Raw genomic sequence first — 24015 nt, forward strand, 5'->3', positions numbered from 1 at the left:
AAAGATCACAGGGGTATCCTCACCAGCTATTACATGAATACAGTGATAAAATTAAGCCAAGCTCAGTCAGACAGAGTTATCAGGTCAAACCAATATTTCTGCAGAAGACTGATTCAAAGCAATGGTATTTTTTATAAGTATGTGGAAACAGAAATGCCCTCCAAAGATTCACTATTCAAGAGAAGCTTACTCACCACCTGGCTAACAACTTATCAGAAAAAGCAGCCCCAATAGATAACACGAGGATTTAATTGGAGTAGCTATTTATAAACAGTAAAAATGTAGTGAAGTGTTAATAATGAGTTCAGAGCAATGAGGGACAAGGCTTGGGCATCAAAAAGCCTCTCCCTATTCAAAATGACAAAGAGGAAAAAGAAAAGGGGGGCAGCAGCCAGCGATCTGGAGAGAGTATATAAAGAATAAATGTTGAAGAAACATCTCATTTAGAAATAAAGCCTGCAATACCTGGATCCCAGAAGACATGAGGCAATTTCTGCCCAGAACAATGCACACAGAGCCTACAAGTGTGACTTGGAGATAACTGGAAACTTTGCAATCTACCCCCTGCAGAGGGCACAGCCTGGCTGCAGAGGAAAAGAAGAAGAAACGGGGCCACCTACTCCTCTCCCTAAGCAAAGACAGAATTCCCGAGAAGAGAAGGAGGTTCTGAGAGAAGGTGAGGTGTACTGGTGTTACAAGAGGCAGATTTGCTGAGCAAGAGACATGACGATGAACAGACAAAGAGCAGGAGCCTGTGGACAGAAAGCTGATGGGGAAAGAACACTAAATCTTTGTAAATCACAGACTCAGGAGTAAGACACTGAAACTGTTTTCCATTTTTTTCTTAACATTTGTACTGCTCATATTTTTTTTCTTGTCAACATTTGCACTGATCCCATTTTTTTTTGAGGATAACAATCTCAAAAGTAGATAACAATTTTTGAAAATGCCAGTTCCATTGCTAGTTTAGCAGTGAATATTACTAGGAAGGCTCAAGACAGAAAACGGGCTCCTCATGGAAAGAAGTTTTGGAGGGAAATAAAAATAGCATAAATCTTATCCCTACCTGATAGCTTCTTCCACAGACTGGCCAATAATATTAGAGGAAGGACCTGGCTGAGATAGTGGTGTCAGGCTTATCACCCACTTCACTGGCTTGTAGTACTCATCACTGGAACTTAATAGATAAAATAGTGTGGTCAGGAAAATTATCTGCAAAACAAAGGACAGTATCTCCTAAAACATCACATTTGGAAACTACAGGGAGGAAACACAAATGGAACCAAGACTATGCTTTACGGGGGAAGGAAATGTGATGTGCTATTATCTGTATGTACCTACCAGAGACAGAACAAAATTGAGAAGGGCTGTCCCACTGTAGAAGAGGATGGTCAGGAGCGTGGTGACCGTGGTGAACAGCAGGCTCACATTCCGGCTCATAACAATCCATAGAGACTCTAAGATCTGAAAGGAGGAAAAGCTGAAAATCAGAACTAATCCTTGGGAAAGAAGCTTCTCGTGTGCTTTTCATATAGTGTTTTAGTACCATAAACTAAAAGACAAGAATTGAGTATTATTTTAAATGGACAAAAAAAATCTGAAAACATTTGAATATTGGTAAGTAAGGAAAATGGTCAAGTAAATTATGGTGAAGCTACTCCAAATAATATTAGGCAGCCATTAAAAATACCTTATAACATAGGAAAGTATTTTATGATATAGTGCTACGTTTAAATAGCAGGATACAAAAATTTTATATATAGCATGATTATAGCTATATAACTGATATGCACAGAAAAAAAAAACCTATAGGAGAATACACCGAAATGCTTGTAGGATCACAAGTGTAGGCCATGAAAATCTAGCATTTGTCTTATTAGCTGCCTCCCCCCTTGCCACCTCCAACTTAGATTCATCTACAAATACAGAAGTACCTTCACGAAAATCACAGTAAAATGAACAGATAACATCAAGGGCAGAGCTCTACACCTGAAAGTCGTTCTTCAGATAGATGATGACCTTTATTTTATACCAAGACCTATCGACTTCAGTTGACCCATCACCTACAAATTCACTCGAATGAGATATTAAAATGAAGGCTATTAATATATGCTAAATATTACTAAAGAAAAATGCACAATATCTATAGCACAGCCACATGTTTTCATTTCCTATCTCTTCATAAACTTAAATTCCCTCCTGATTAATGTCAATTCTATTCTCAAGTATCCTTCCTCTTAATGAAAAACAAGGAAGCAAAATGTTCAGAAAAACACCTTCCCTTACAGTTTTCAAAATGCTCCCAGAAACCTCCCAACGGTGCTGTGAGGGAAGCAATGCAGATATCATCTTGATTTTTATAGATGTGCAAACTGAAGCTCAGAGATTTTTCAAAACTTGCCCAAGGGCATAGAGCTAGTAGTATGTAGAACTAGAGCTGGGACCAGAACTCATAGCATCTGAATTTATTTTGGTGCCCTTTCTAAAACAGCAGTTCTGGTTTTTGTCATCTGTTCAAGTCATACCCTCTGTGCTATGAAAGGCCTATCCATTCCTTCCCTACCTCAAACGTACCATTTATAAAGGCATATTTTGTTGTCCTCGGCATTTCTTGCAAACCTCAGCTCAGTCTTTCTAAGAGAACTTTGGCAGGCTGGTTTCATTTACAAAAACTCCTTACATAAAATCTTGAAAATGTTTCACAATGCCTACAAAAATATGCATGATTGACTATCTGACTCTGTGGGATAAGGAATGAATGAATAATGCCACTGATTCTAAGAAACAAACCAACAATGCCCTTACTTGTGATTCTGACAAGCATTTTTTGGGGGGCCTCAGTCATTTTGGAATTTTTATCAAAAAAAGGTTTTAAATAGTTTCTGGGTCATACTGATAGGAAATGCCCCCTGGTGATTCTTAAGAAATTAACTGAATACGTTAATTGTAGACTTGTGGTTGTCAACATCAAGTAACCTTTCTATATACTCAAGGGAATTAGGAAGGAAGGTTCAGAATATAAAAAAGAGCTGTTGGTATTACAAGTATGCTGGCAGCAATACACACATTTCATTTCAAACCTTTATAGCTCTATTTGATGAATGGGAGGAAGGGAAAGTGTGAGTGCAAGAATGGGGGTATTAGCTAAAGGAGTTGTAAGAAACCCAAAAGGAAGTGGAACAGGGCATGAGGGACTTGCAAAAAAAAGTCACATCTTTGCCTTCGTCTTCCATATTAGAAAGCCAAAGATAACATCTAAAATTGCAAAACCATGAAAGAGCAACATAAACATTATTTTAGAAATTTAGAGGTAAATACCCGGAGAAAGCTAAAAGAATTGACAGCTGATTCTGGAGTTGAGACTTAAGTGGAGAAGCACTGCTTCTCCACTTAAGTAGAGTTGGGCACTGCTATTTTTTTATATTAAAAATCTTAGAGCATTTTTTAGTTTTCAGCTATGGTCATCTATTATTTTGATAAAAATTAAATTTAAAAATATCTAGCACTGCAAACCTCGACTTTTAACTTGATGAAAGTTTATTCACAAGAAAATTCTTCTCATCTTTGTGAAAAGCCACTGGCTGAGACACTTTACAAAGTACACTATGGAATGAAAGTGGTCGTTAAAACTTAGCAACACTGAAAGCTGTTGCTGCCTTCCATCCTTTTGGAAAAAAAAAAAAAGGCAAGGATGGATGGTGCATGGGGGAGAAAACCTTATTTACATCTACCAAAGGGCTTCGCTTCACCCACCAGAAAGGCAGCTCCCTCTCTAGGGGTCCAGCGGGGGACATTCTTTGTGGTCAGCCAAAAGGGATGAGGACAGCTGTCTCAGAATCTGAGAGACTTGGCTATGTGCTTATGCTTCCTGATTCAGCATCTCTTGGTTCCTCTTCAGCCACAAAGGAGGCACCAGATCAGGGGAGCTGCACCCGAGGTCTTTGATTTTTGGACCTCTTTCAAGTGCATTTAAAACTTTCAAAAGTGTGAATGCCGTGGCCTTAAAAACAGGGTAACCAAAGGCCTTGAAGTGTGTAAAGAAAGCTGGGAATTAGCGTTTCTGCTTTTATTTCTAAGTCCAATTTCACTATAAATACTATTTCTTACCGAAAGAAACGTCTCAATGTTCTCGTGAATGAAGGAGGCGATATCCTGCCAGTCCAGAATGTCTCCCAGCCAGCCGTTCTGACGACTTATGTGCAGCTTGTGTCCTTTGTGCCTCCCAGAATGCGTCACGTTCTATGGAAGAAAACAGTGCAGACATGACATCTCCATCTTAACCTAAAGAACAGAATGTATAAAGAGCCTATTTTGTTTTAGGTCCACTTGAGCACTTCAGTAAGTACACAAAAGTGAAAAACTTTGCATCATTTAAGAAACCAATGAAGAATTCCACCTAAAGACGTGAAAGATATTTCTCTGTTTATATTCTAGTTTCTGTGTCTCAGCCAAGCTCAAGCACTTGATTCCTCAGTATATTCAACTGTATACAAACACAGCGTTTACTTTCATCTTTCCCCTTTTTTCAGTACCTCTATCTTTTCCTTGGTCTCCCATTTTTGCTCTTTTCCTTCTTTATTCATCTCCCTTATTAATCTTCCATATAAGATAAAGAGAGCAGGAAGGAGAAAAGAATATGAAAAAGTATACCTGAAACTAACACAATGTTATGTGTCAATAATATCTCAGTAAAACAGGGAAAAAAGAATATGAAAAAGAAACAAGGGGGCTGGGGGGGAGGGGGTGGAATTTAACTTGTCTACGTGGAAAAGAATTACATTGGCAGGAATACAGGAATAACTAGATTTGAAAGAGATAGAAATAAAGTGACTGCTGACGTTAAAATTCAGAAGTAGAGGTTTTAAGTTCTTAACATTTTGCATGTGTTTCCATTCTCCCACTTTTGTCAACAGCATAGTGTTATCAATGCTTATTATGTAATAAAGACATTAGGTCCCAGTAAAAAGAGGTAAAGAAAGCAACTTACTTAACCCCTTACAAACCTATGCTTTTAAAACACTGACCTCCCTGGACCATCAAAGGAAGCTCAAAGTGGATGACCTATAGTAAAAAGCTGTTTAAGCAGAAGCCCCAGAGTTAGCAGAAGAAACAGATATAACCTTACCAATTGTCTGGCTCTTCAGCAGATATCTACCTAGAGATTCCCCACCTCATTTTAACTCCCAGTCTCCGAAACCCACAAAAGCCAACACTTTTCTCCTTCAACTACTCCCAGAGCACGAGTACACAAAGCAACAAATTCAAATTTAAAATGAAGCCCTACTCCCCCCTACCCCAAGAGAAGAGGTTTACATATGCCCTCCTCTCCTTAAACCAGCCCTGGGAAAAATCACCATCATACTCTGCCCCCTCGCTCCCTTCTGCCCATTGCATAAGCATCTTCCGTGCCACAGCTCCTGATGGCTCGCTCACAGGCCCTGTCAACCCAGGGCCATGGCCTCCCACAACCAGTTGCTTTCAAAACTGGCATTTTTATATGTAGTGCAAAAATATTTTTCAATCATAAATTCTGAAGTATGAATATATAAGCACAAGTAGCACATAAGGTTGATTTAAAATAAAAAGATCTCTAAACTTTGAGATCTATTTTCCTCAAAAAGAAAGCTCTTTGTGTCTAGAGCTGTACTGTCCAAAACAGGAGCCACCAGCCCCATGTGGTTACTTACTGAGCACTTAAACTGTGGTTGGTCCAAAAACTGAAATGTGCTGTTGGCATATAAAATACACACCTGACTTCCAAGACTTAATATGAAAAAATATATATATATATATATATAAAATATTTCATCAAAAATTTTTTATTGATTGAAATAATAATATATTGATTGGGTTTACTGGGTTAAGTAATTAATTATTAAAATTCATTTCATCTGTTTATCTTTTATTTTTTAACATGGCCACTAGAAAAATTCACATTACATATGTGGCTTGCATTGCATTTCAACTGCACAAAGCTTAGTCTAGACGATGATATTCTGTTGATGATAATAAACAGAGAATGGAATATTGACACACCAGAGGGCTAGTGGGTTTTGCCATGGGGATTAACCATCAACTCATGCTGACTTTCAGTAACTTAAGGTTTAAAACCTTGCAACTTAAAACTTTCAATAAATGAAATCCCAGTGTTAATACAATCGGATCTAATCGATGGGTCTATATAATACTAGGTTGGTACAAAAGTAACTGCGGTTTAAAAGGTTAAAAATAATTGCAAAGAACCACAATTACTTTTGTACCAATCTAATAAAAGGACATTATTAGTTTACAATTGAAATCTTTAGCTAAAATAACTTACCTTTACAAACCAAGAATGATACAGTCTGTCCCAAAGTTCTAGTACTTGCTTTTCTATTACAGCAGTATTGTTCACCTTATCTCCAAGAATTTTATGAAGCTGGAAGAAATACAGATATCATCTGGTTTAATACTTCAGGCAACAACCCAGCAAAATTAATACATGCTGGGTCTTTACATTTGTTCCAAGTCAAACTAAAATGTTCCAGATTATTTAATTGCTTCCAGCCACATTATGTCCTGTTCATAAAATCTGCTCCTTAATAGTCCCAGTAAATTTCCTCTCTCTCATTTTGCTTCTTTTCTGTTTCCTCTATCCTTAGTTCACGAGGTGAGCTACTTCAGGCTGTAGGAGAACGTAAAAATAAAGCCATGATAATTGACGTCTCTGATCTTACCTGCCCAGAGAAAAATCTTTCCCTGTGACCCCAATGCCCATCCATTACAGAGACGTTTCATGTTTCATTATCACTATTATTAAGAATTGCTGGACCAGCCCAGTGGCTCAGTTGGTTAGAACGTGGTGCTCTTAACAATAAGGTTGCCACTTCGATCCCCACATGGGCCAGTGAGCTGTGCCCTCCACAACTAGACTGAAACAACTACTTGACTTGGAGTTGATGGGTTCTGGAAAAACACACTTCAAAAGCCCTCCACAACTAGATTGAAACAACTACTCGACTTGGAGCTGATGGGTCCTGGAAAAACACACTTAAAAATAAAAAAACATGAACTTAAAAAAAAAAAACAGAATTGCCACAGAACTTTAAGTAAAATTTTAGAACCTTAGCTGTAAACACAAATATTTCCCTTAGTTTGCTGAGAGACAGAAAGCAGGTGTAAGAGTCATGAGTGATCAGACTGGCTTTATGATTTGTGGGAATCAAGTACACAGAGATAAGGTAACCTAGAGAAAGTTTACTCACTATAATATCTTATCTCACATTTCATTTGTTATTAAATGTATGGCAATATTAAAACACTTTTCAAAAGACAAACACTGATGTTTAGTCTCACTTTCCTTAATACAACCGTTGCCATTTTTTCATTTCCTTTGCAACTTTCTGCCTATTTACACAGATGTAATTTAGAATCCTGTATTTTCTTTTGCATCATAAGCATTTCATATTTTGCCTTCATCTTTATTTTTAATGGTTTCATATTAGTTCATTAAGTTTTGATATTGTTATTTAATCATTACCAAATGACAGGACATATATAGATGGTTCCTAATTTTTAATGTCACGAATAACACTGCAATGAACATCCTTATACACAATATTTTTCTTATTACTAACAGATAAGTGTACAAGAATCAAAGGAAATGAGCATTTTAACAATGCTATGCATTATTAAATTGTCTTCTATGAGGATCGTACCGATGAATGCTTTCCAACATTGTATAAATGAACCAATCTCCCCAAAGCCTTATGGACTGATAAATTTTTAGATAATTTAATAGGTGTGAAATGGTAACCAATTATTTACTCTTTACTTCTTGAGTGACAAGAGTGACCATTTTCCATCTTGGCTTTCACGGTGCGTTTCCTTTTGTGTGGCCTGTCCATACCTTCGCCCATTGACGCTGGCCTTACGGATACTTGAACCAGTTCTTAGACATATTTTACGCAAATATATCTGCGCAATGCTTTCCTTTACATTTATTTGCCTTCTTTATAAACTAGACACAAATTAGCGGATATAAAAGCCATTTATATTTGCATAGCATTTTACAATTTACAAATAGCTTTCACCTACACTGTCATCTTTACAACAACCCCAAAAGTTAGATAGAAAATCGTTTTGTCATCGCCTTTGTTCTTTTCAGAAAATAGATTTAGAAAACAGACTAGGTCAAGCCCAAGGTCATGCAGCCAAATGGCAGTCAGAATTAAAAGTCCTCTAAAGTCCTTTCAATCACAGCCTATATAACCTATGAACAAAGAACACCAAACAGAGCAAATGACCCCAAATAATTTTTTAAAAAAACACACAATTACCCCAGTCTGATTTCCTTTTGCTACTTTAAATTTGTCTTTTATCTATCATTACTGTCAGATACTCACAGACTTCCTATTACCGATTCTTTCTGTCATTTTCCTATCAGTTTCGGAGATCCCCCTTTAACCAGAAGAGGCCTAAAAGGGTTATGATAGCCTCTTTTCTAGATTGTCTAGACAGTGGCCTTTATTAAAATAAAGCATTATTTCAAACTGAGATCTCCTTTAGCAGTCTCACTCCCAGCACAACATAACTCTGAAATACCAAGACTGTAACAGTAAAGGAGAGTTCAGTATAATTTTACAGCATGTTATAAAACACGCTTTTCAAAACCGTGGTGCTATTAACCATGGCAGAACCTTACAGACCCAGAACATTACAATACATATTGCAAGTTGCACAGAAGACGGGGCCAGAGAGCATTGAGTCTAACAGACACATCACTGCTTTTGGAAGAATCACAAAAGTGCACATACTGTTGGTGGCATGTGACGCACTGTTTGCATATGAAAAACAACGAAGCATTAACGGCAGTGAGGACGCCAGTTGGGAGTTCTATGACTTCAGGCAAATCACTTCATCTATGAAATGGGAAGGATAAGTCAGTGGGCAATTCTCGGTACTCGTCTTGTGTGAAATCTCGACAGCATTTGCCATAGCTGATTAAGTCTTCATTGAAACATTTTCTTCTCTAGGCCTTAAACATCTAGGGTAGGTATCTCAAACTTAATACACCCCAAACAGAGTTGCTGGTCTATCTGTAACACTGATACCCCATGACCACTTCCAAGTTTTTCCATCTCCATAAATGGCACAGTTATCCTTCTAGTTTGGCAAACCGAAAACGTCCTTCCTGTCACTCCATAAGCAATCCATGAAGACCTCATGGATTTTGAGGTCAGAACAACCTAAAAATATACATCCCAAATGTGACCGTTTCTCTCAATTTCCACTTCCACAACCCTAGTCCAAGTCGTCAACACCTTACCTGAACGACTAGAATAATATTTTAACTGGTCTCCCTGCCTTCTCCATTCGTGCCCCCTTCTCCATAAAGCAGCTAAAAGGAACTTTCAATATCCTAAATCACATTATATCCCTGTCTGTGTTAAATGCACAGATGGTTTACCTTTCAAACTAAAAGAATATTCCAACTTCTTGTCCCATCACCACAGTCCCTATTTCAGCCACACTGGACTTCCCTCTTTCCCTCAACCAAGCTTGTTCCCCTCTCAGAAACTTTGAATTTGTTACCCCTCAGCTTCAAACATTATTTTTCCAGGTTTTCACAAATTGTCTCCTTCTCATCATTCTAGTCCTAGTGGAAACATTGTCTCAGAGACAGTCGCTGGCCATTGTAAGCTAAAGCATCACCTCAAGTCACTCTCTACCATGTGACCCTGTTTACCCTGGTCACAGCACTTTCAAATCTGAAATTTTTATTTGTTTCCATGTTTAATGTTTGTCTCCTCTCACCAGAGTGGAAGCTCCAGGAGAGTGGTAACTTTCTGGTTTACAGCCTTTTTCTCCAGCACCTAGAACAGTGCCTGGCATGTTTGTGAACTGGCTGTCACGTTCTTCATTCTAGTCATGGGAGAAGGGACAGAGGAAACGCACTCCTGATTCTCTTGCTGTCTCAGGGTGGCATCTCCAGGTACAAATCTTAGAATGGGAAAGGATAAAGCAGAAAGGACAGATTTCAAGATATCTTTCTGAGATTTTACTTTGAATTTTGAACACAGAATCACACATTAATCCTTTTTTTTTCTGGGCATATGTCTCACTCCAACCAATTTCTTCAATCCTTAAATGATCCTAATTATTTCAATATATTAAAACGTCAAATTACCTTCATTCCCATAAGCAATGCCGGGGGGAAAAAGTATGTCCCAAATCCCTATCGTGGAATCCAATCCTTAACTGTGACAAATATGTCTTTTCCTCTTCATTCTCCTTTACAAAACTTGAGTCAAGCTCATCTTCTCAAGTACACTCTTGCTTCTACATTTTGGCACACTCACCCCTTAAAATACACTCGTCCTTCTCTTTATTCATTTAAGACCTGTCAGTCCTTCAAGCTTTATCTCAATTGCTACACTAAAGCACTGAACTCAGTTCCAGACACACACTTCTAACATCCTGCACTAGAAAGAGGAAGAATTCGGATAGAGTTAGTCTTCAGTTTGAAAGCAAGCTCTGTAACTTACTACATGAGCACTGGGAATTAACCTGGCCTTAGGAGTTTGTTTCTTCATCTGTAAAGTGGGAAAATAATTCAGAGTACTTGCAGGTTTCTTGGAAAGATAAACGAAACAAATTGCAAAGTGCAAAGCACAGTTACCAGCAGACAATAAAATGTAATATGTGCCAATACTCTTTTACCCCCACAAAACCTTCTTCGACCACCCAAGCTCAGTGCTCACTCCTTCCTAACGCACAAATAATGAATCAGACCTATCTTGAACAACAAGAAAGTGGCCAACTTCTCAGGCTACTGGCCTGACAGTATTCAGTATCATCACCCAGAAGGTTTAATTGCATTAGATGTTGCTTGTTGACTTGTACATATAAGCCTATTTCAAAAAGGTAAATTGTTCTAAACAGAATCTCCATTTATGCTTTAAAGGAAGAAATCACTACCAATGAAGACCTTGCAAAAAGAAAGCCACAAAGAAATGCTCTTCCCTTACCTTGTGGGTTATCCATTCTCGTCCATACTGATACACATTGTTAGCCGCAGAATTGAGGGCTCTTTGGACTACCTGAGCCTCAGGAAGCCAACTAATTTAAAATAAAGAAAGAAAAAAAATGAAAAACTAGTACACTTTTAGAGTTCTGCTCCAATAACTGTTTGAACTCAGTGTATTTAAACAATTAGTAACCTACAAAATGTAGATCAGTCATCAACATACAGATACAAATGAATCACATACACATACACATCACATACACATACAGGAATCCTTGACTTCTAGGTCTACTTGGCCTAATTCTAATATTTGGGACTTCTTTTAAAGCTTTCCTTATCCTTTAGACCCACTTTCCACAACCTTCCATTCTGCTCTGCTGGGTTTCTCTGTCCTTCAAGCCCTGGATCATCTGCCTTATTCAGCACCAGAAATGGGTATGGGACACTGAAGTCAGCATCTGGGACTCAAAATGGTGGTTCTCAAAGTGTGGTCCATGGACCAGCAGCATCAGAACTGCTTGGAAGCCTGGCCCAAGCCCAGACCTACTGAAAAAGAACCTCTGAAGCTGGGGCCCAGCAATCTGCACCACAACAAGCCCCGAAGGCAATTCTGATGCACACTAACATTTGCAAACCACTGATCTAAGGTACTACGGAATTGAGTAAGAAAACAAGAAAATTAAGAGGGTGAATTGCTGTTTTCAGTTGTTTTATCCATTGAAGATCTTTTTCTTTAAGATGCAAGGAACTCCTGAGCACAGTTTGAGCTGTGCAAGGAACTACAGTCCATAAACTTTACTGCTTGTGAGAGGTGCCTCCCATTTCTCTGTTAGCAGGCGTTTGCCTTAATAAATAACACGTGACATATGGCTAGTGTTTTCCAAAGGAGAAAATACTTCCATATATTCTCTTAATTACTCCACACAATGTGGTACACTGGCGAGATAGTGACATTCACAAATTGGTTCGAATCTTTAATATTAACCAGTTCATCCTATAAAATATTTTTAAGCTTTTAGTAAGCTCTGTCAGTTTAAATATTTCTCAGCAAGTAAGAGAAAACTTTAGAGATACTTATAAATGTAATAATCTTACAGTATAAGGATATGGACAGGAAATTCGGATCTCTTAATAGAGATGTGACTTGGGAGAAAATCATTTAAGTAGCTTTTAAATTACTCCAGTGTTTATAGATTCATCAGTGATCTGAAGAGACTACTGAATATTTTAAATTATATGGTACATTTTTATGGGGAAAATTATATCCTGTAGTGATATTCAAAAGTGTGAGCATGCAGAGGTATCTGGGTAGATCGTAAATGACTAACAAATGTCTATTAGGCCTAATAAAATGCCTTGCTGGCTGTAAGAAAATACTTCACCAGCGTACGTGTAGAGCTGTCCTAACGACAACAGATAAGCTGTTGTGCGGCCAAGTCAGAGGCCCTCTTTCAGTCTAGTCCCCTCACAATGCGTATCCTCAAGGAGACCTGGGGCCTGAAACACCTGAGCAACCTTGGCTGGGACCAACTGGGAGGTGCCTTTATCTTCTACCAACCACAGCCTCTACACTGAGTTCCTTCCTTAAGGCTATTCACTATCTCAGCCAGTCACTAACTCTCCTACCTCAGCAGAAACCAAGTTCCTACAATTTGGACTGGCCTACCCTCACCTTCCTGGATAAAGGTTAATCTCTATCACAATATGACCTTCCAAGAGAACAGCCCCAATTAAAAACAATTTAGCATAACCTACTGGGTTCCTCCCAAGTAGGGGCAGGTCTAAATGACATTTGGTACCTTCTTAGTGCCATCTCCTAACGAGGGTGATGAGAATCAACAGACTTTAGACCAGTCAATAGAAAGTAGAAAAATGGATTCCAGACTAACAAAATTGCCCAAGACAGAATTAAGATGTGCTCTGACTTCAACTTCAGTTTCCCTGAAGCTCTGATACGATGATCCTACCCTGTCTTTCTAAGCTGTACACCAGCCTCCCAAGTACATCCATGGGAAGCGGGGATACCTCCACAGGACATATAAATGTGCACCACCTTGAAAGGAAACATATCTGATCGATTCTTAACTGAATCCCCTCAACTAGGACTATCCACATGAATATCCCACAAGGCTAACTGCCTTCTTCACAACAGGAATCTACTGAATACTGAGATTTGCAAGAAACCATTACTATGAATTCATGTCCACACCCACTAACTTGCTGCAAAAAAGAATCAGACCTTCCACGAATCACCAAAGTCTAAACAGCGTTTTAAAACCCGCTTACATGGAATGATACTCAGCAATAACAAGAACAACTTCTGATACATACATACCACATGTTTGATGGACTTCAAAGGGAATTATGCTAAGTCAAGAACAATCTCACAAGGCTGTGTGCCCTACGCTTTATATGTCATTCTTGAAACAAAATTATAGATATGGAGAACAGACTATCGGTTGCCAAGAGTTAGGGATATGTCGGAGGAGGTAGAGGGCAGTAGGTGTGGCAGTAAAGGGGTGGCATGAGGGAGCTCATGGCGATGGAACAGTTCTCTGTCTTGATGGTGCTGATAGTTTACAGGAAGCTACACGTATGATACAATCACAGAGAACACACATACATACACACGAGTACATGCAAAATGGGTGAAATCTGAAGAAGGTCTGTGCCTCGTGCCAATGTCAACTTCCTGGTTTTGTTGTTGTACGACAGTTATACAAGACGACAACACTGGAGGACATGAAGAGTCCATGGGACTCCGGCGTATATTTCTTTGCAACTCCCTGTGAGTCTCTAATTATTCCAAAATTTTAAACAAAACAAAAACAACCACCTTTCTACAATTTCTCTGGATCCAGAACTCCCCAGATTGTGTGTGCCTTTGATACAGCAGTAGAGATCGTGCTATTCTAATTGAAAACCAGTACAGAAGGGCTGTGGACTTATTTTCACTACAGAAGAATGATCACGAAATGAAAGGAACCCTTATATATTAAAGCTGCCAATTTTTAACCTCACCCCAGCTCTCTCTCCTGAACTACACACCAACATAGCGAGTGGCTTACTGGATTCCTCTGCTTATACTGAGCACAGGCACCTCAAACTCAACAGGTAAAAAAGGGAATTATGTTTTTCCACCAGATCTGCTTCTCTATTTCCTAGTATATTGGTGAATCCGCCATCATCCACTAACTTCCAAAGCTAGAAACCTGGGAGTCATACTACTTGTCTTCCTCCTAGACCCAATTAATCACCAGCCGAACCCTTTAGGACCTTACAAGTCCATCTGTCCTGTTCACCCCCACTGCAACTGGCCACAATTCAGGGCTTCATCACCTCTCACCTGGTTTACTCTAGCTTTTAACTAGTCTAAAAGGTTCAAGTCTTGTACTCACCCCATCCCCCCCAATCTTTTCTCCACAGTGCATATGGAAAGACTACTCTAGAATGAAATCTCATTAGGCCCCTTCTCTTCTTACGTCCTTAATCAAGACAATGAACACATCCATCACTCTCAAAAGTCTCCTTGAGTCCCTCCGTGCCCTCCCCTGGAGCCCACCCCATCCACACACAACCACTGATCTTTCTGTCACTAAAAATCAGTCTGCATTTTCCAGAACTTCACATCAATGGAACCATATTCTATGGACTCTTTCTTTATTGCCTGACTTCTTTCACTCAGTATAATTATTGAGATTCATTCCTGTTGTTGCAGGTACTGACTGTTCATTTGTACTTAATGCTAAGTTATGTATTATCCCATTGTATGGATATCTCACAACTTATAACAAGAAACATTGAGGACAAGCAGTCAGAGTACGCTCTGGGGAAAGGAGATAAGTGGGTCAAGACATACTGTGGAAGAAGTCCATTTAAGAACACTTAAATATGATTCTAAACTTGGCTCAAGTAAAGAAATGTCCTAAGCAGGTTTTAGATAAAAGAGTAAAGTCGAGTCAAAGAAGAAAACTGGCTGAGTGTTACCTAACTTAGTGACTGCCTTGGGGTTAGTAAAAAAGGAGGCCATGGGATTGTCATTAAGTTCAACTGGGTGAATAGCTTAGCTCTGCTAAACATTCCTCACAAAAACATAAAACCCTCTTACAGAAGCCAAATTAAACAACTACAGAGAGATCCTCTAAGACAGGGGTCGGCAAATTTTTTCTGCAAAAGGGCCAGAGAGTAAATATTTTAGGCTTTTTGGGACATAGACTCTGTGTCACAACTACTCAGTTCTGTCTGCCTTTGCAGCCCCAAAAGAGCTACAGACAATATGTAAATGAATGGCTTTAGATGTGTTCCAATAAAACTTGACTTACAAAAACAGGTAGCTGGATTTGGTCCTGAGCCATAGTTTGCCAAAATGTTACAGTATGGAAATATGTCAAGAATGACAGAGAAACTTGAGAAACCACATGGTATACTAGAAAGTTCCCTTCACTTGATCAGAAACACTGGGTGAGGGCTGACTCCGCCACTGGTGGATTACTATTCCAAGTTCCTAAACATGGGATCCTGTTTCCTCGTCTGTGAAATGGGGATAGTCTCTTCAACCTAGGCACACACTCACTATGAAGACAGCTCACAGTGCAGGTAAAAGTACTTTGTAAATTATAAACATGTTTAAACTGTGTATCTCAATTCAGATATAAGGTATCACTTAAATTGTTTCCAAAATCTTAAGCACTTTCCCACCTCTCTCTCCCCAACTACATGAAACTCTTATGCAAAGATGACAACATTCATCAAAGCTTTAGCAAACCCTATCTTTTCTCTTCCAAGATAGCTGCATCAAAGAAGACCACTTCATGCAAACAGACACTGTAACTAGGTCATCCAGCCCCATTGCTGTTGTTGTAACACAATATCCTTACTTTGCCCACTCAGGATGATTTGCTAGAGTTTCATTAATCAAACTGCTTGTGACTTCGATCATATGTACACTCTCTTGATGTACCTGTATTACAGATAAGGAGAGAAAAGAATCTCAATAAAAAATTAATCCAATTTAACATTTATTTTTCTATACTATTATTGGAACAATACTTTTAGAGTCAAATAATTATACATCTTAGCTGCAATTAACTTAGAAACCTGCACTGAACAGTTGTATACATAATAACCTATGACACACACTATAGGAAATTAAAAGGTATGTATTGGCATTAGCTCGTTGCCTTCAAGAAGCTCAACAATTTACTTAAGGAAAAAAATATGTAAACATACATAAAAATACACACACGCAATATAAATACACTTAGCTTACATATGTGTATATAGTGTGTATATATGTGTGTGTGTGAAATGCATATTTGTAAGCAACATCAACACTACATGAGCTTACAGAATTATAATGCAACATGAGGCACACAGGCAAATAAGCAACCAAGCAATGTTTCTGGGTAAAAAGAGCTAATAAAAACTGCTCCAAGTTTACCTTGCCCAATAACCAACAAAACACGGGAGATTGCCAGTGTCAGGAAACATGCTCTATATGATTTTACTTCATTTAAGTTTTTTTTTAGCATATTGAGCAAATGGTTTATCCTGGTGACTATTCCACATTTACTTGAAAAGTACATGATTCTGCTACTGTCAATTAGGTCTAATTGATTGACAGTGTTTTCAAGGCTTTTAATATCCTTACTAATTTTCTATCTACTTATTCTCCCAATTATTGCAAGAGGAATATTATTCAATCCCTAACTATAATCATTAATTTTCTTTTTTTAATTCTGAATATTTTATTTCATGTTTCTGACCTCTAATGTTAGAACATACATATTCAAACCTATTGTATCTTTCTGCAATATTAACTCTTTTATCATTATGAAAAGTCCTTATTTGTCTCTAGTAATAGTTCTTAGTTTAACTATATTGCCTGCTATTAATAGAATCACTCCATATCTCTTACGTTTAGTTTGCATGGCATATCTTTTTTCATCCTTTTACCATCAAATCTTTTAATGTCATTGAATTTAAAGTGTATGTCTTATCAATACCATTTAGCTGGAACCTTTTTTATATCCAGTCTGAAATCCTCTGCCTTTTGATTGTTTAGTTGCCTCACATTTAACATAAGCATTGTTACGACTGGATTTAGGTCTGTCATTTGGCTATTTGCTTTCCATCTGTCTCATCTCTATTGTTCCTCTTCTACTGCCTTCTTTTGTGTTAAACAATTATTTCTTAGTATACCATTTTAGTACCGCTAAAATTTGTGTTATTTAGTGGTTGCTATTTATCTTAAACTTGGCACACCTTTAATTTATCACAATCAACTTCAAGTTAATATTGACTTACTTCCAGCAAAATATTTATAGGAACTTCAAAACAGTGTAGTTCCATTTCCATTTTTACTTTGTGTCATAGTGTGTGTGTGTGTGTATGTGTGTGTATAATATACGTAGATGAACCATATATATAAACTCTATTATAAACTCTATAAAATATATTATAAACTCTACAATACAATGTTACAATTTTTCTTTAAATAGTCATGTTATTTAAATAAATTAAAGAAGAGGGAGAAATGTAACTTTTATGTATAGCCACATATTTACCAAATGCTCTTCATTTCTCACTTTGGACACAAATTATTTTTCTGTGGTCATTTCTCTTCAGTCTGAAGGAACTCCTTTAGCAGTCCTTATAGTACAGGTCTGCTATTAACAAATTCTCTCAGTTTTTGCTTATCTAGAAATGTTCTTATTCTGTCTTTACTTTTAAAGAATAGTTTCACTGAATATAAATTTCTTGCTTGACCAATTTCCCCCCCAAGACTTTGAACATGTCATTCCAATGTCTTCAGGTATTATTATGAGAATTAAGTTATTGTTTTATTGTTCCTTGTGTGTGTTGTGTAATTTTCCTCTTGCTTCCTTCAAGATTTTCTCTTTATCTTTGGCTTTCAGGAGTTTTGCTGTATGTTTGGGGTGGTTTTGTGTTTGTGTACATTCTACTCAGGGTTTGCTGAGCTCCTTGGATCTATGAATGTTTTTCATCAAATTTCGGAAGTTTTTGATTGTTATTTCTTCAAAAACCTTTCTCCAAATACTTTTCTCTTTTCACCTTCTGAGGAGCCAATTACATGACTATTACAATTTCTGATATTGTACCACAGATAATCTGAGATTCTGCTCATTCAATATTTCAAAAATTTGTTCCTCAGATTGGATATTTTCTATTGATCTTTTTTCAAGTCACTTATTTTTTTTTTTTCCGGAATCTCAAATCTGCTGTTGAAACTAGTGAATTTTTCATTTGTTATTATTCTTTTCAGCCCTAGGATTTTTATTTGGTTCTGTTTTTAGTCTGCATTTCTCTGTTAGGGGTCTGTATTTATTTACTCATTATTAGCATACTTATAATAGCTGTTTTGAAGACTGTTTGCTAAATCCAATATCTGGGACACTTAAATATCTATTTCTTTGACTGTCCCACCCCCAATGAATCACACTCTTGTTTCTTTGTATGTCTAGTCATTTTTGGTTAAAAATTAGGCACTAAAGAATAAATTGTAGCAGCTCTGAATTCTGTTTTATTTTTCTGAGAGCTATTTTTATTTTGTTTCAGGAAGCAATTAACTTATCTACTCAAACTAAAAAAAAAAAAAAATCTGTCTTCCCTGCCACTGATGTCTCTGCTCAGTGCTTTTTATTCACTTATTTACGTTTAAAGCCTGGCTCACGAAATATTTTTCCCTGAACCTGCACAGCTTAGCAGTCAGCAAAAGATTTTGGCAGAAGTTATGCTCAGACACTTTACATAAGAAAGCTTCCTCCTCTGCAATCTGAGATGTCTGAGAATTGAGAAATGCAAACAAAGGCACAATTTGCAAATCTCTCCAGGCTTTCAAGATTCACAGGGCTCCTGGGGGTCTCCCATACACAAGGGCAGTTTAGCAACTAAGGTGTGCAGTTTATTAATTTCAGCCATGCTATGGCTTTCTTGCTTCCAGAATCTCCCCCATTAATTTACAGCTGCTCTGTTGGCACCCCCAAACCAAGTCCACCACCTTGCACAGAAAAGCTATAAGTTTTTGTGCCCAAGGGAAACAACATGAGAATTAACTGCAAGCAAGAAAGCTATAAACTATTTTACCAGATGCAGTAGCAGTTTTCCATGAGCCAATACTCCTCAAGTTGTTGCCTAACTGGTCGTTTTCCAATGCCCGGATATGGTGTTTTTAAAATTTTTACACCATTTTATTCTTGCTTTCTTTGGAGAACAATTACCTGACATCCTCACCCTGCTATTACCCTAAGATGGAGCCAAAAGGATCCTGGGACAAACTGAATGTGGATACAAAAGAAAGAAAATAGTCAAGGGTGACACTGAGGTTTTTCACCTGAGCAAGCAGAATGGAGGTTATTTACTCAAATGGGATGACTATGAGTAGAACAGGCAAGTGAGGGAAGGTCTGGAATTCAGTTTTGACATGTTACATTTGAGATGTCTACAAGATATTCACGTGGACACCGTCACCATGTTTTAGAGAATGATCCCTTTTTTGGCTGGGAGAATAAACTAGATAACCAGTCAGTTTTCTTCAAAAGCTCAGTTTGCCTGAATCTTAGACGACAAAGAAGTGGTTCAATAATAATAACATCAAAGTTCAAGGAAGCAAAACCTCACTGAACAGAATGAACAAAGAAAAAGGACTTGAAAGATTAACTAACATAATTCAGATGGGCAGTCAAGAAGACCCTATAAAAAGGGACAAAGAAGAGATAGTGAAATAGAAGAAGAGCAAAGAGAAAGGAGAAAGAGAAGGGAAATGGAAGATAGTACTGATGAAAGGTTTCTCTAACAACTAGAATGGAAGTTAAGACTATAATGGCAGATGTAGGCAGACTATGACAAAAACAAAGTCTCTAAACAAGTGTATGGAGTCTATACATGACATGACTAATACAGATAGGAACTATACAGAGATGCAAACAGAGGTACTGAAAGAGCAGGTTTTTTAGGAGCAAATGATAAGATTGAGGGCATACTGAGGGTGCGAATGACTGAGAACAGAATTTCACATACTGTGTTTCCCCAAAAATAAGACCTAGCTGGACAATCAGCTCTAATGCGTCTTTTGGAGCAAAAAGTAATATAAGACCTGGTCTTATTTTAGGGTCTTATATTAATTTTTGCTCCAAAAGACACGTTAGAGCTGATTGTCTAGCTAGGTCTTATTTTCGGAGAAAAAGGGTAACAAGAAACAATCCCATCCTTTAGCAAATTGTCCCATGTTAGATTATCTATCAATAACAGTTACTACTATACCTCTAGAGCAGTATATGAAAATTTTCATACTCATGATTTCATGTAAGCTTCATGATTCCCTGAATACAACATATCAAAATCTGGGATGTGGCATTCAGTGAAGTTCAGATAAGCTAAAGATTAAAATACACCATAGAAATCAGGGGGGAAAATCAGTAAGAGACCTCAATGGAGAGAGAAACGTTTCTGCATTTTGGAGCATGATTTTCTTTGATGAGATGAAAGGCGGGTGTTATGGATTGAATGTTTGTACCCCACCCCCCAAATGCGTATGTTGAAATCCTAACCTCCAATGTGATGGTTAAGAGGGGGGTTCTCTGGGAGGTAATCAGGTCATGAGCGGGGAGCCTTCACAAACGGGATTAGTGCCCTTGTAAGAAGTGCACAGGAGACAGATGATCTTTCTCTGTGCCATATGACGATGTAAGGAGACGGCAGCCCTCTGTAAACCAGAAAGAGGGCCCTCACCAGGAACCCATCGATTCTGGCACCTGATCTGGGGCATCCAGCCTCCAAAACTGCGAGAAATATTTGTTGTTTAAGCCACCTAGCCTGTGGTGTTCTGTTATAGCAGTATGAACTAAGAAGGAAAAGAAATGTAACCTGGAAGGACCTGAAGAGCAACAAATAAAGATCCTATGGTATGTTACCAGAAAGACCAGTGAGACCAGAAGGGAAGGAGCTAGCCAAAAATTCTGATCTAAGAAACAGGGCACTAACTAGGGAAGGAGTCATGAGACCAGAGCGTAGTTTTCCTACTGACAGAAGCCACCTGTTCCTCCGTATCTCAATGTTTTCACCTACATTTAGCTCTAAGATTTTGATGATAATAAAAATGCATGTAAAAACTATACTAGGCAACTTCATGGCAAAACTAGTAAAACAAAAATGATAAATAATTTAGCTGTTATACATATTCACAAGCAAAGAAACATTTTCTATGCTGCTCCTGCTAGCCTCTTTTCCATCCTACAATTCCAACAATTAAGAGTTTATTAATGGTAAGTTATTGTACTCTACCTTTGCCGTCAGGAGTAGGGCTAAAAGAAGGGTTCCTATCACTAACAGAAAAATGATGAAAATGCTAATTATTTTGTCTAACATCTTCTCCAACCAGATGATCATCTGCACAGAAAAGAAAAAGAGAATTACTTATCTCTAAAGTACACAACTTAATGAAAACACATGCATTCAAATATCATGAAGACAAAATAGGACATTCAGAATTGCAAAGCAAACTATGGAATAATGACTAAAGCGGTTACAGCTGTAAGCAACTTTAGAAAATTAACAGTATTAATTACTGTCATTGTTATGGAAGATTTATTGTTATATCTAAGAAAAGGCAGTCAATTTCAACATAAGCTATATCTACGTCTGAATACTCTAGCATATTTACATTACAAATTATAATTTATAATCTGGTAAATATTCTAAACAAAGTAATGACAATCCATTAGCTGACCTCAAATCTTATGAAATTTTACTATCAGTTAGCAAATATAGATGACTTTAGAAAAACTATGCCTTTTATTTAAAAAAAGCATGTCCTAAATTACACACAGATAAAAAAGGAGCAAATTAAGATAGGAATTACATTCACTATATCTTCCTCTTTAATGTCATTAGGGTTACAAAAACAATAATAATAAAAACCTAATGTTAATGCAATGATAAATACCGATTTCAGAATAATAGTTTGGATGGGAAAAGGATCAGGAAGGATACAAAACAGGCTTCAGTTATATAGGTAACGTTTTTATCAAGCTGCAGGAGAGGCACATGGGTGTTCTGTCTTTCATTTTATATTTGTAATAATTCGTAATAAAATACTTTTAAAAATCTGATATTTTACTTGAAATTTCTATTCTTACAACATACACTTTATGACAAATGATAACTGACTGCACATAAATAATCATTAATGTAGTGGTTATCTTTAATCAATAATTAAAATTATGCTCTCTCTAAATGCTATGTGACATTCTATTTTGAATACAATTTCTCTCATTTTCCACAATCACAAGTAATACTATATATAACTACTTTTTTATTTTCAGAATATATCATTGTTACAGATTTGCAGAGTTCCTGCCATGCAAAGTTACCATGTAACATTTCAAAAGAACAATTAGTTGGACTGATAGATCACTGAAATACACTGCCCCCTCTCATCCCCAAATGAGCTACAGCATTGCTGAGTAAATTATTCTTAACTTACATGTGAATTATACTCTTCAAACAGTGAGTTAAACATCCAAAATGGTAGTTAAAAACAACAACAACATGAATTCTAAAACATTTATTTTCCACTCAAGGCTTATAAGCTTGCACACCCCTTACCTTTCATGAAGGATACCATCACTAAGAGATCAATGCTATGGTAAACTCAAAGATAAAAAGTTTACCTTTTAGCTTAACAATTACAACCTCAAAAAGAAGAGTTAATTTGCAGTGCATGCTACCAAAGCATTGAAGACAATGCAGAGATTAAAAAAAAAAAAAAAGTAGTAACAGGTTTCTAAGCTTTGGAAGGTCAGATGTCGTATTTTAAATGTAACTTGTAAAATCAATGAAACAAAAGTTTCACAATCAGAAATCAACTCTACACCTAGTTCTTGAGACAGTGCAGCAAGGAAAGAGCTAGTGTGTTATTACCCCTTTTTGTATCTCCAAAACCTAACCATGCATGGCAATGGTAAAAACTCAGTTACTATATATATATCTGAATAGGTAGGCATAAATAATTTCAGAATTAAGACCAGATCTGTATTCACAAGTTACAATTTCTGAAAATAACTTGGGAGCTTCAATTTTTTTTTCAGAGAAGTCATAACCTAAAATGTGTTTTTTAACATAAACAATGTTCTATTAGAAAGAATATCTAAATTTATACCTGGGTATTTTCAACATATAAAACATGGACTATTCACAAACAGATTATGTATATCAACATTACAAAATCAAACTTTATGTTTTTAAACCAGGGTACAATTTTCCTATCACAAACCGTATAACTAAGGGTTGGGGAAAAAATCCACACTAGGAGTCACCTAAATAAAAATTTATATTCAAGGGGTAACAATGAGGGTTGAATGTTTCATTCAAAATTAAAATAAATAAAACCTTTTAAGATGCTCAATACGTAAGCTAAAAAAGTTGGGGGGGTTCTATCATGGCTGGCTAAAGTGAAAAAAAAAGACAAAAAGAGAGAGAGAAAGTGAGGAGAGTGGGAAAGAGAGACAGGGAAAGACTTATTAAAGAATAAAGGAAAATAGAAAAAGTCAGAAGAGGAGAAAAAAATGTGGGAAGAGTTGGCATAGAACGAAGGACCAAAAGAGGAGTAAAGACAATGGAGGAAAAGAACTCCCTGAAAGAGTAAATGGAATGACTCACAAGAGAACAAACTCACAGACACAGAAACACAGAGGAAACCATGAAGAAGGGAAAGGAGATGGAGGTGAGAATCCTGACGAAATGCCAATGTCCCATGAGGCTGATCCTGTTCTGTGCTCGTCTTTGGGCAAAGGAAACCACACCTGTCATCATCACCCTGCACGTGGGAACTGCACAGTTCTTAGAAATTTCCCCAGTCTTCCATGCTGTGAGACACTATTTTAGTTTTTAAAATTTATTTTCTAAAAGGGGAAGGACAGAAATTTTTAAATGACATTCTGAATGTCTCAAGTGTGAAAATTAATCTGGGCCTGTAGGTTTTTATTTTG

The 24015-nt window shown here is 37.3% G+C and overlaps 1 protein-coding gene across 1 annotated transcript in view; it reads right to left on the reverse strand.

The window, feature by feature from the left end:
• The window catches only part of TMEM245 (transmembrane protein 245), a 90701-nt gene that overhangs the window by 34446 nt on the left and 32240 nt on the right, over positions 1-24015 (reverse strand). The window contains exons 8-14 of the mRNA XM_081067733.1: positions 21311-21415; positions 15886-15968; positions 11010-11100; positions 6320-6418; positions 4108-4239; positions 1342-1464; positions 1067-1212 (exon numbers count right to left, since the gene is read on the reverse strand). Of these exons, the coding sequence (XP_080923859.1) occupies positions 1067-1212; positions 1342-1464; positions 4108-4239; positions 6320-6418; positions 11010-11100; positions 15886-15968; positions 21311-21415 (779 nt within the window). The remainder of the gene's footprint in view (positions 1-1066; positions 1213-1341; positions 1465-4107; positions 4240-6319; positions 6419-11009; positions 11101-15885; positions 15969-21310; positions 21416-24015) is intronic.

The sequence above is a fragment of the Rhinolophus hipposideros genome, assembly GCF_964194185.1.
Source record: "Rhinolophus hipposideros genome assembly, chromosome: 11".
NCBI lineage: Eukaryota > Metazoa > Chordata > Mammalia > Chiroptera > Rhinolophidae > Rhinolophus > Rhinolophus hipposideros.